This window comes from Phacochoerus africanus, chromosome 11 (genome assembly GCF_016906955.1).
Source record: "Phacochoerus africanus isolate WHEZ1 chromosome 11, ROS_Pafr_v1, whole genome shotgun sequence".
Taxonomy (NCBI): Eukaryota; Metazoa; Chordata; class Mammalia; order Artiodactyla; family Suidae; genus Phacochoerus; species Phacochoerus africanus.
In genome coordinates, this window is record NC_062554.1 from 125,615,477 (window position 1) to 125,627,851 (window position 12,375).

The 12,375-nt window shown below is 37.2% G+C and overlaps 1 protein-coding gene across 4 annotated transcripts in view; it reads right to left on the bottom strand.

Moving 5' to 3' along the window:
• Positions 1-403: 403 nt before the first annotated feature.
• Positions 404-12,375, bottom strand: part of TRMT1L (tRNA methyltransferase 1 like) — a 43,655-nt gene continuing 31,683 nt past the window's right edge. For 2 of the 4 annotated variants that reach the window (XM_047753963.1, XM_047753964.1), the window contains exons 12-16: positions 5,709-5,787; positions 3,490-3,614; positions 2,709-2,768; positions 1,771-1,897; positions 404-1,672 (exon numbers count right to left, since the gene is read on the bottom strand). In XM_047753963.1, coding sequence (XP_047609919.1) covers positions 1,420-1,672; positions 1,771-1,897; positions 2,709-2,768; positions 3,490-3,614; positions 5,709-5,787 — 644 coding nt within the window. In that variant the 3' untranslated portion in view covers positions 404-1,419. Of the gene's footprint in view, positions 1,673-1,768; positions 1,898-2,708; positions 2,769-3,489; positions 3,615-5,708; positions 5,788-12,375 lie in introns of those variants that run through there. The other 2 variants (XR_007130951.1, XM_047753965.1) reach the window with 2 other exon arrangements.

The following is a 12,375-nucleotide window of genomic DNA, read 5'->3' on the forward strand; positions in this document are numbered from 1 at the left end:
ACTGCTGATCCTGTTGGACCAGAGCAGGAACTCCTGTGAGTAATAATTTTAACTGGAAAGAATAATAAAGTTTTTTTAATGGTCATTACAGAAACTAACTTGCACTCTACCTATTCTTTTATTTAACTAAAATTACATTAATTGGAGACAAAGAAAAGCATCTTTCTGGGACAATGCTATAATAACAGAGATTTTCTTTTATTTCTGCTAAATTAATATTCTATGTTGATAAACCCTCACTCCCTAAGTTTCTATATGTCATAGGAGTGCTTTTTTCTTAGTGTATTTAAACTTTACAGTTATTACTCTCTTCAAGCTTAATGCTTGTAAAAAGTTAATTCCTCTAAATATTTCAAGGTAAATATGTATTAAATCTTTTAGACAAAAATCTAAGCTTTTGGTATATATTTTCATCCAAATTTTTATATTCAAATAAAGCAAGAACAGTATTTATTAATGGAAACAAGATTTTTTCCAACTAATTTTCATAGTCATATTAGCCTGGGCTACTTATACAAAACCTAGCACATACACACACCAAAAATCAAACAACACAAAACAAACCACTCTAAAACCAAAAAAATTCTCACTTCATAAATTTCTTAAATTTTACTCCTGAGAGGTAGCACAACCAAGCAAATGAATATTGTACGTGCATTAACTGAAAACATTTGAGATCACCCAACCTGCTTAATTCATAACAAAATTTCTCCTCTTCAGAATTTAGTGCTTGTGAACCATTATTATATTAGAACAATGGTCTCAATTTAACAAAATCTTACTCTGAAGTTCGGTTAACTAGATGTTAAACTTAAAAGAAAAATGTATTTCTATCTTAGGCAAGTATTTAATTTCTCAAAAACTAGTAATAAATTAAAAGATCAATGTATGAGGTATGATTTCTTAAAATCAGGAACATATTTTAGCTTGTAATTGTGAAATAATCCATTAGTGACTTAAAAGGACTTTGTTCCTCCAATATTCAATTTAGGGTCATTTTAATAAAAGGCTCTGGCTTAATCTTATACACTACAAACAAAAAAATATAAACAGCACAAATCAGTTTGAGATGAGATTAAATAAAGGATGTCTTAACACATTAACGTACATAAAATTCCAAACACTTTGCATTTGAAAATTTTTTGAGTTATTTTAAACAGTAGGGTGGGTGATCTCAGTCATAAACTTGGCTTCATATGTAATGTTTTACTAAAATTTGAAGTTTTCTTTAAAATAAAAACTTGGAAAGCACAGTTCCCAAGCCAGCTAAGTTAGAAACTGCTAATTTTCTGAATGAAAACAGCACTGTTTTTTTATTTTTACACCACTGAATTGAAAGAATAGAAAAAGCACTACAGCTGGTATAGAGAACTATTAGGCCATTAATTCAGACATCTGGGAGTAAATTTTTCTTTACATTTACCATCTTCTGCAACCACTTGCTTCTGCTTTGTCATTCACTGACATTTCAACCCTGTTAGCTACTGTATCTTCAGCTGCTGATTGAACATGGCCCTCCGACTGTCCTCCGGTGTAAGTGGGAGTGCTGTACTTTAAAAGGATAGATTTAAACTGCATTAGAGGTGCATCTGTACGAACACCCATTGGGTCAAAATGAGTTCGGCTTACTCGAAAGCCTGCTTGAGAAAGATAGCACAAAAACTTTTTTAACCTGCAAGCAAAGAAAGGGAAAAAAAATAATGAGGGTCTTATTTAAATCACGTGCCATTAAAATAGTGACTACATAAACTTTGTCATTCACTGACTTACTTTGGCATATTCATCCCTTTAATGCTGTGTCTGTGGATGTTATAATAAAAGGGAGGATGTTCAGTACTGACATCGGTCTTTTGCTTCTTGGCTAAATTTGTGATTGCTTCATTACTTTTTCTCTTTCCTAAAACATATCACACAGAAAGTTAGCATTCTGTTAAAACTTAAAAGTTATACCTATATACTGTCTCAAGTCTAAATCTTCTGCCATACACTAATTCAACCTATCCAATCTTAATTCTTACAAGTTTTTATAGTAAGAATAAGACATTTATTCTTGCTATTTTCACTATTCCTCATCCATGTAATTTTAACATTTAAATGTTTGCAGAGTGAGACCTTCCACTCTACCTTCTTCGATTTTAAGCCTCAATTCTATTTTCATCTCTTGTAAAAAGCCATTTATGAATTCTTGGCCTGTCATTCCATAGATTTCATTACTGTCAGTACTACACTACTCAGAGTTTAAGTTCTGTCACTTTTTGTTTTCTTGTTTCTTGTATTTAGTCTTCCATGTGTGGAAATCCTTTCTTCCCAAATTATACTCTAAGTTTCTGGGAATAATGTCCTTCATTTCTATACTTGTATTTTCTACTAAATGCCAATATACTTGATGCTTGAACAATGTAGGTTTGAATTTTGCGAGTCCACTTATACATGGACATTTTCTCGGCAGTAAAAACTGTTGTACTACATGGTCCATGGCTGGTTGAATCTGTGGATGGAGGGTTGACTCTAAGTTATACACGGATCAACCCCTGGGTTGTTCCAGGATCGACTGCATCTGATATACTGGAGGTCTTCAATGCCAGTATGATAAAAATGCACTTTGACGTAGGCCACCAAAGCAATCTCTTCACTTCCAACTACCCTTCTGCTATGTACCCTTGTGTACAGAAACATACATACATATATATGTACATAAATACACATACCTTGTGCAATATGGTTTTCTGCTGTGGTATCATCTGTAGTTTTAAGTACTCCACATTCTTCTGAAATAAAAACAAATGGGAATGATAAAGTATTTTATGAAATGACACACAACAACTCAAAATTTAAATAAAAGCTTACTAAATTCTACACATTGCTTTTATGAGTATAAAAGAGATTCTGTGACCAAAACAGGCAGCAAAAACTGATTTTTTTCTCACCCTCCAATAAGAACTGCTCCCTTCTAATGACATGAGAATGCTAGGATGATTAATAGGCCCACCCTTACATCAATAGCCAGATAAAACTATAATATAAAAGCCTATTTATACTTAAAAAAAAAAGAAAAAAGTTAGCTTTACTAAGTGTACATCTACCTTCTATGTCTCAACAGATATTACAAAATTTTTGGCCACACTATCCTCAGAAATACCTATGGTTTCTCTTTCTAGAAAGCAGATATATGTTAATAAAATCGCAACAGCCTTCTTTTCATCTGCTAAAATTTAAAAATACATCTATTTTAATAAAAGCATTATTCACTTCTTGTCCCAAATATGAACCAGAAGAAAACTACGATTCAATAAAAGTTAACCAGTTATGATCAGACTCATTTAAAGAGGATTTAGTTAAAGCACACTACTTATACTGCTTTTGATCATAACATCAAATAAAGATAAGAACATGGAGTATTTTTCATAACTAATTTGTAAGCTAGTAAATGAGTATTCAATTAGTTATCTTGCTTGTTGAGATTTAAAGGTGCACGAACTGAAAACTGACTTTGAGGAGTGCACTCTGACTCAAAGATTAATGTCTTTATTAGGGTCTGAATGTCATCTAAACCATGGTGAAGAGATTCAAATAGCATTCTTTTGAGGAATCCAGTATTGAAAAGGGAACTCGACCTGAAAAAAGAAGAAAATAGAACTGGGTTTGGAAAATGTTTGCTTTGAAGAAATGTCTTCATAATTTAATCACAACTGAGATAATTTGCCCACACCTTTTATCATATCAGTTCCCTAAGCTTAGTGGGATTAGTCAAGGATATTTTATTCACAGTAGGTCAACAAGAATTTAATAAGCCCTCCTAAGGTGAGTTGTCCTGTGGTACAGAGAGGTGGAGGATATACCAAAGTATAAAATTCAGTGTTTACCGCATGAACACCCATAAATCTAGACAGAATCTAGATAAGGATATAGAGGAACGCAGAGGTTTTTACAAGGCATATTCCTGTCAGTGATTCCACAGTGTATATGGTGGGTTAGGGTGTGGTGGGCAAGAGACATGAGAATTACATGTGTTGATGGTGATGCAGTTAAAAAATGGCCCAGAACTGAGCCTGATATGTTTTCCATTTGAGAATCACAGGTATAATGGACAGAATATGATATTCTAAGTCAGATAAACCTGAATTCCCATCCTGGCCCCACCACTTACTACTAATGTAATACTGAGTAATTAATGCTTTTAAGTCTCATATTCCTCATTACAATGTGGAAAATAAAACCTCTCACTGACTTGTTACGGGAATTAAATGAAATAGTACTCATACAATATCTAGTACAAAGTATATCCTCAAGGAGTATTTGCTATTATTAGGTTTAGCAAATATATATGAAAAGGTACATGATTTTAAAATGTTAAATGAGTTATCAATATAAGATTCACTAAAAGAGAATTTAAAGATTATTTTAGGTTGAAGCACTAAAGAGATTTTCCAGAGGACAAAGAATTTCAACTGGACATAGGGAAGGAGGAAGAGATTGTGAATGAGTGTAAAGACATGAGCAATGGCTTTGAGTGAGAAAATCCTAAATCATGGTGTAGAATTCAGTCTTGGGAGTCAGGAAACCTGAGTTCTGGCCCTACCTGTGCTGCTAATTAAATTTGGTAGGGAGTGGGGGGAGAGGGGTGTCAGTTTTAGCCAGCATTTAAATACTCTGTCCCATAATTTTCTCATCTGTAAAATGATGAAGGAGTTGGGCTAGGAGATTTTCCTTCTGGATCCAGAGACCTATTAATTTCCCCAGTTCTAAGATCAGTAGGACTAACACGTTAACAGTTGATACAGGTAAGTAAGTACTAGAAGGTAAGGCTGGCCAGGTCGTTCTTAATTTAAAAGTATTTATGTGAAATGAAGATAATGGGCATCGGCTCAAATATGTTTAGCAGTGGGCTAATTTTTAGGCTTAGTGGATGGCTAAACCTTGGCCTTGTTAAGTTAACGAGGCTGAAGTTTGTAATGATTCTTGTCACAATGCTGTTAGAAATCTTAAATTGCTAACTCTGTAGTAATGAATACGCTGTGGTAAGTAAGGACTGTGAGTAAAAACAATTCACCTTTAAGGAATTAAAAACACAGTACCTAGTTATTAAGGACCCAAAAGCACATATACATTAAATATTTGTAGCTATGGTCCATCTGAACAGCTTTACCTAACGAAAAAGCAGCCGTTTAACAGGCCCTTCTTACTTAAAACTAATTCCTCAAAGACCTTTTATATTATTTGATTGGTCTATAAAAAGTTGTGGTGATCACTTTACAATCACACCCTAGTTCTACAATTATCAAATTAAAAACCTCATTCTTACTACAGAGAAATGAATTATTTATGTTGCAGATCAGGTAGGCTTCCCTTTGATTCTACTGCATCTTTGCAGTCACAAACTTGAAATCTGCAAACAAAATATCTCAGGTTCATAGGGGAAGAGGAATCATAATTATTTACCAGACTTAAAAAAAATTGGGAGTTCTCCTTGTGGCTCAGCAGGTTAAGGGTCTGGCATCCTCACTGCTGCAGCTCAGGTTGCTGCTGCTGTGGTATAGGTTTGAGCCCTGGACCAGGAACTTCCATATGCCATGGGCATGGCCAAAAAAAAAAAAAAAAAAAAAAATCAAACCTAAATTTGCTTGTCTTTTACCACACACAATCAAAAGTCAGCAATCAAATCAATACATAAATCAATTTTCAATATATTATTATGCTTAGGGACATACCATAGAGGTCCAAGTTCTATTGCTGTCTTTCCAGGCATGCTGCCATAACAGTTACACGGTAGCTGTTTATATGGGTTTTCTGTAGAAAGACAGTAAAAAAAGAAATCAAAGGAGAAATGACAATATAACAAATAGTAATTGTTATATTTATAATACTCTGAAGATACTATGTACACTGAGGATCTACTATGTGCCAGGTATTGTGCTAAGTATTTTATATGCATTAAAAAAATTTAATCCTTACAGCTTTGTGAAATAGATACTGTTAAGATCTCAATTATATAAATCACAGGATTAAAACTTAAGAGAGATGTAGAAATCCATATCAAACAACCTTTTTTTTTGTTCTTTGTTTTTTAGGGCTGCACCCCGTGGCATATGGAAGCTCCCAGGCAAGGAAGGGTTGAATTGGAGCTACAGCTACCGACCTACAACATAGCCACAGTAACCCAGGATACAAGCCATGTCTGCAACCTACACCACAACTCATGGCAATGCTAGATCACCAACCCACTAAGCAAGGCCAGGGATCGAACCTACATCATCATGGATACTAGTCAGATTTGTTTCCACTGTGCCACAACAGAAACTCCCTCAAACAACTTACTACAGACATAACTTTTACTAGCTTTTAATCACTATACTTCCTGAAATAATTTTAAGTAGGAGAAAGTCTTATAAATTCCACAAAATATTTTGAAATTGACTGGGGTATAATTTACATGCAATAAAATGTATACATTTTATGTGAAAAAGCTGATGAGCTTTAACAAATGTATGTATACATGTAACCACACCCCATCAAAATAAAGACATTTCTTACATATTAACTCTCCTATAATTGGGAAGAAAATGAATTGCTCTATTTGCTGGGCTTGATTCATATTCAGCTCCAAAATGTAGGCTGGAAGAAACTAATTCAGTTTAAAGAGCAAAGAGAGGTATAATGTAATCACAAGATGATTGGCTAGGCACAAGAGCCATTCCTAGTCTCCTAGATGAAGTGATAGTCTACTTTACTTTTCATTTAAGACCCAGAGTAGCCGGGTCTTTTGTTTTATTATTACTGTTCCTTTTCGGCCACCTCACAGGCCAGGGATCAGATCTGAGCCGCAGTCACAGCTATGGCAATGCCGGATCCTTAACCCACTGTGCCTGGGTAGGGATCCAACTTGTGTCCCAATGCTCCCAAGATGCCACTGATCCCATTGCACTGTAGCAGGAAGTCTCAGAATAGTCATTTTAAATCAGACTTTCTCCATCGAAGTTCCTCCAGGCCATTCCTGGGTTGATCATTCACTTTCTCATAGAATCCAGGATTATGATAGTAGGAACATCGATCTATAGCCTCTTGCTATCTGGTATCACTCTGTCATCATGCAATTAAACGGCACAACAGTCTGTAAACATTATATTTACTTAAAGGCTTCCTTCATTGTTTGCTCCTAAGTCTACCTTTTGGTCTTAAAAGAACTTATGGTATTCATTGATCTTAGCTTTGTCGACAATGATGTTTCCCAAACATTATATGAATACATTCAAGAAGTCTTCTCCTATACCATTAAATAACTAAATTGCCAGTACAATAGGCAGTATTACTCATATTAGGGTGATTTACATTTATGGTTCTGTCAGCCATACAAATTTACAGCTCACACATAAATTTGTACTAGTCATTTTGGTTACGGATGCATTTTACGAAATGTTCCCAATGTATAAACCTATGTCTTTTCTCAAGCCCCTTGCCTACGATTTTTCAGTGCTAGGCCAGTATCAGCAAATTCCCTCTTTTGAGGGATCAAGGCTATCATTTCAAGTTACCAGTAGCAAATACAAATGAAGAACGAAAGAAAGCAAACTAATATTTCTATGTCATTAGTATACAGGCTGGCTATGAAGGTAATTCCAGATGAGGAATTCAAACATATCTAAAGACCTTTATTTAAATGCAGTAGACTGAACACATACTTTATCTCTGATGTTTCTTTTTAGGGCCGCACCCAAAGCATGTGGAGATTCCCAGGCTAGGTATCTAATCAGAGCTACAGCTACTAGCCTATGCCATAGGCACAGCAATGCCAGATCTGAGCCACATCTGCAACCTACACCACAGCTCACGGCAATGCTGGATCCTTAACCCACTGAGTGAGGCCAGGGATCAAACTCACAACCTCATGGTTCTTAAGTCGGATTCATTTCTGCTGCACCACAATGGGAACTTCTATCTTTGCTGTTTCTTATTAAGTAAAACATTATTAAAGTGAGAAGAGGAGTTCCCATCGTGGCTCAGTGGTTAACGAATCCAACTAGGAACCAAGAGGTTGCAGGTTCGATCCCTGGCCTTGCTCAGAGGGTTAAGGATCCAGTGTTGCCATGAGCTGGGGTATAGGTCGCAGATGCAGCTTGGATCCCACATTGCTGTGGCTGTGGGGTAGGCCGGTAGCTACAGCTCCGATTAGACCCCTAGCCTGGGAGCCTCCACATGCCGCGGGAGCGGCCCTAGAAAAGGCAAAAAGACACAAATAAATAAATAAATAAATAAATAAAGCGAGAAGAAATTAATACACTTCAAACCCCAAGGGTAAATACCATGGGAGAGGAGATAACAAAAGAAGATGAGAGATGTCAATAATATTTTAGAAGCGGGAAGCAGACACATAAGGGGATAACTGCTTTAGCAAGTCAGGGAAAGCTAAAGCCTCAGCCTGAAATGGCTACCAACAAACGGCAAACCCAAATGGTGTGATCCTGAAAGGCTTGAGAATTGAAGGTACTGACTGTCTCTGAAGATGGGAATAGGGTAGTATTGCAAAAAAAGAGGCCTTTAAAATTTAATTTCAGACGCATAGATTGTCTTCTCTAACACTAACAGCCACGCTTCTGTGTCTTCCCCATCCCATAAGATGAAGTTAATCTTGGGTGAGGCTGAACCACAGAGGATCTGGAACCAGGGGCATTAGCCACAGTGAAAGTGAGAAGAAATATGAAAAGACGGACTAAGTAAAAGTCCAATGTTAGGAACTTCCAATCTCCTTCCCTAACATTAACTCCTAGAAAGCTGATAGAAGACTCTAAGATTCCTTTGTAGAAATACTTACCAAAGAGTTCCCACTGGGGCTCAGTGGGTTAAGAACCTGACTAGTATTCATGAGGATGCAGGTTCAATCTCTGGCCATGCTCAGTGAGTTAAGGATCCGGTGTTGCCACAAGCTGCAGTGTAGTTAGCAGATGTGGCCCAGTTCTGGTGTTGCTGTGGCTCTGGCATAGGCTGGCAGCTGCAGCTCTGAATTCAACCCCTAACCTAGGAACTTGCATGTGCCATAGGTGCGGTCCTAGAAAGGGAAAAAAAGAGAGAAAAGAAGTACTTACCAATTCAAGACATACACACACATACTGACTGACTGGCATTTGGGGGTTCTTGTAGTGAAAAGGCAGACTAGTGCCTTCTCATTACATTAAAATCCACCAGTCTATAAGCCCTGCCCCAAGTGCTCCCCACGTAACTGTCAGTGTGGATGACTAAAGACCACTAAACATTTGAGATCTACTATGACAAAGAACAAAACTGAAAACAGAGGAAGTCAGGAAAGAGAAGAATTAAAACAAAATAACAGCAATAATACAAAAATAAACAAAACAAAAAAACTATCCTCTCCTAAATATAAAACATACTGAACTATAGTCAGCACTCTTCAAGAGGTTAAGACTAGATTTTGCAGCTCTGAAGTAAGAGTTGAATACTACTAAAATGGGAACAATGAAGGAGTTTCTAATGTGGCTCAGTGGGTTAGGAGGCTGACTAGTATCTATGAGGATGTGGGTTCAATTCCTGGCCTTGCTCAGTCAGGGTTAAAAGGTCTGGTGTTGCTGTGGCTTGGATACCATATTGTAGTGACTGTGGTGTAGACCAGCAGCTGCAGCTCCAATTCAACCCCTAGCCTGGAAACTTCCATTTGCCACAGGTATAGCCCTAAATTGACTAAAAAAGGAGGGGGGGGGACAATGAAAACATATGAAATTACTTTTGGAAATGACAAGAATTTTTTTTTTCTTTTTAGGACCATACCCATGGCATATGGAGGTTCCCATGCTTGGGGTCAAATCAGAGCTGGAGCCACCAGCCTGTGCCACAGCAACACCATAGTTCATGGCAACGCTGGATCCTTAACCCACTGAGTAGGGCCAAGGATTGACCCTGTGTGCTTAAGGATACCAGTCAGATTCGTTTCTGCTGAGCCACGATGGAAACTCCCAAATGACAGAAATTTAAATAGGAGAGTTGGAAAATAAAACTCAAGGAAACCTATAAAATAGAACTAACTGCCAAAGAAATTAACACTAGAGAAATTTAAAAAATTAAAGTATCAGTCTAGAAGAGCCATTATATAATAACTAAAATGAGTTCCTAGAAGAGAGGACAGAGATAATTTGAGAGAAGAAAATTACCAAAGAAATAGAAAAAAAATTTCCCAGAACTGAAGAACTCAAGTTTAAAGGGCTCACAGATTATCCAGCACAATGAATTAAAAAAGATAAATTCAGGGAGTTCTTACTGTTGCTCAGCAGTAACGAATCTGACTAGTATCCATGAGGATGCGGGTTCGATCCCTGGCCTTGCTCAGTGGGTTGAGGATCCAGCATTGCCATAGCGGTGGTATAGGTTGGGATCCTGTGTTGCTGCAGTGTAGACTGGCAGCTATAGTGCCAATTTGACTCCCAACCTTGGGAACTTCCATATGCCACAGGTCCAACCCTAAAAAGACACACAAAAAAAGATGAACTCATACATCATGAAATTTTTTTTGCCATACCCATGGCACATGGAAATCCCTGGGCCAAGAATCAAACCCATGCCACAGCAGCGACCCAATGCCAGATCCTTAACCCAATGAACCACAAGGGAACTCCATGAATTTATTTTAGAATACTGAGTAAAGAAGAGATATTTTAAGAACACTTAGGAAAAAACAAAAAGGACGAGATATAAGAACAATAGCAGATGTGTTAATATCGGAGGTTAGAAGACTGGAATAATATCTTAAACGTTATGAGGAAAAATGGATTTCCAACCTAGATGTCTATGCTTGGCCAAAGAATCCTTCTCAGGAAGCTACGAGAAGTGTAGTTTCAACATGAGAACATAAACAAGGAAAAGTGGAAAATACTAAGATTCAAAATATAGGAGGTTCATCATAAAGAGAAAGCAAAAGAAAATTTCCAGTATGATGATCTGAAAGGAAGCCCAAGGGAAACAATTTTCAGCAGACTTGGAAAACAACTCAAACTACAGCAGAACTGTCTCCAGGGGAATGAAATGATGTTCTTAACCGAAATAAAAGGAGCACTTAAACTGGATTATGAATTATGAAAAGTATATACATGCACAAAAGGTGACAAATACATAGTAATGATTAATTCCAGAGTAATCAGAGTTGAAAAAAAAGAAATGTTGTTACACTATATTAACTGGTTTATCTGTGTTGTCGCAGCCTTCTGAGAGAGGCAGCAGTGTTTGCAGACTCCTCGTATTCATGCCCTTCTACAGTCCCTCCTCTTGTGTGTGAGATCACTAGACCTAGGGAGTCATTTCTAGTGACTAGAATATGGCAACATTTTCTATTTCTCTCTGGTTCCTCTTGCTTAATCTTTCTGATGAAGTGAGTGGCTCTGCTTTGAGTATGAAGTGGACTTTAGCACAAGAAACTGAGAGCACTTCTGAGCAGTCACCAAGTGCTGAGGTCTTCAGTCCAACAACTACATGCAGGCAACAACCATGTGAATGAGCTTCTAAGAGCCTTCCTCAGCAGGCCTTGACTGCAGCCCTGGCCAACAACTTGACTGTGGCCTGTGAGAGACCCTGAGCTAGTGGACCCAGCTGAAACATGCCCATATTCTTGACTCAGAGTAACAGTAACATAAAAAACACGATTTTAGGCCACTAAGTTTTGGAGTAGATAGGTACACAGTATTAGATAATTAATACAACTTGCGAATGATATTTTTATACTTATGAAATGATAATTGGTATTTTTATACTCATAAAAATATAAACTGAATATTGATTAAGCCAACCCTGGAAAGGAGGACATTCAGGTGACGAGGCTGGTTTGAGATGCTAAATACTCTTCTTCCATGAAAAGAAGTTACAGGCAGTACAATCATATGTCTTAGAAATAGTAAAGACACTAAATTAAAGACTTTAAACATCAGAAGAAACAGCTGTGAGATTTTAGCTGCTTACTTTAGGGAGTGGGGCAGATTAATAAGACTTCTGGGAGTTTCTGTTGTGGCTTAGCGGTAACAAGCCTGACTAGTATCCATGAGGATGTGGGTTGGCTCCCTGGCCAGTTGCCTCCCATCCTTAGTGGGTTAAGGATGCGGCGTTGCTGTGAGCTGTGGTGTAAGTTGCAGACGTGGCTCGGATCCCACGTTGCCATGGCTGTGGCTGCAGCTACAGCTCCCATTTGACCCCTAGCTTATGAACCTCCATATGCCTCAGGTGCAGCCCGAAAAAAGGAAAAGGTTGTTGGAATGATTTGACTTTTTAAGTATTACAAATTGATAAAACATAAACAGTTCTAAGTGAGTTGACTTTTTTGAAAGACATATTCATTTACACTATAAATCCTGTATGATTACAAAGTACAGAAACAAATCATATTACTCC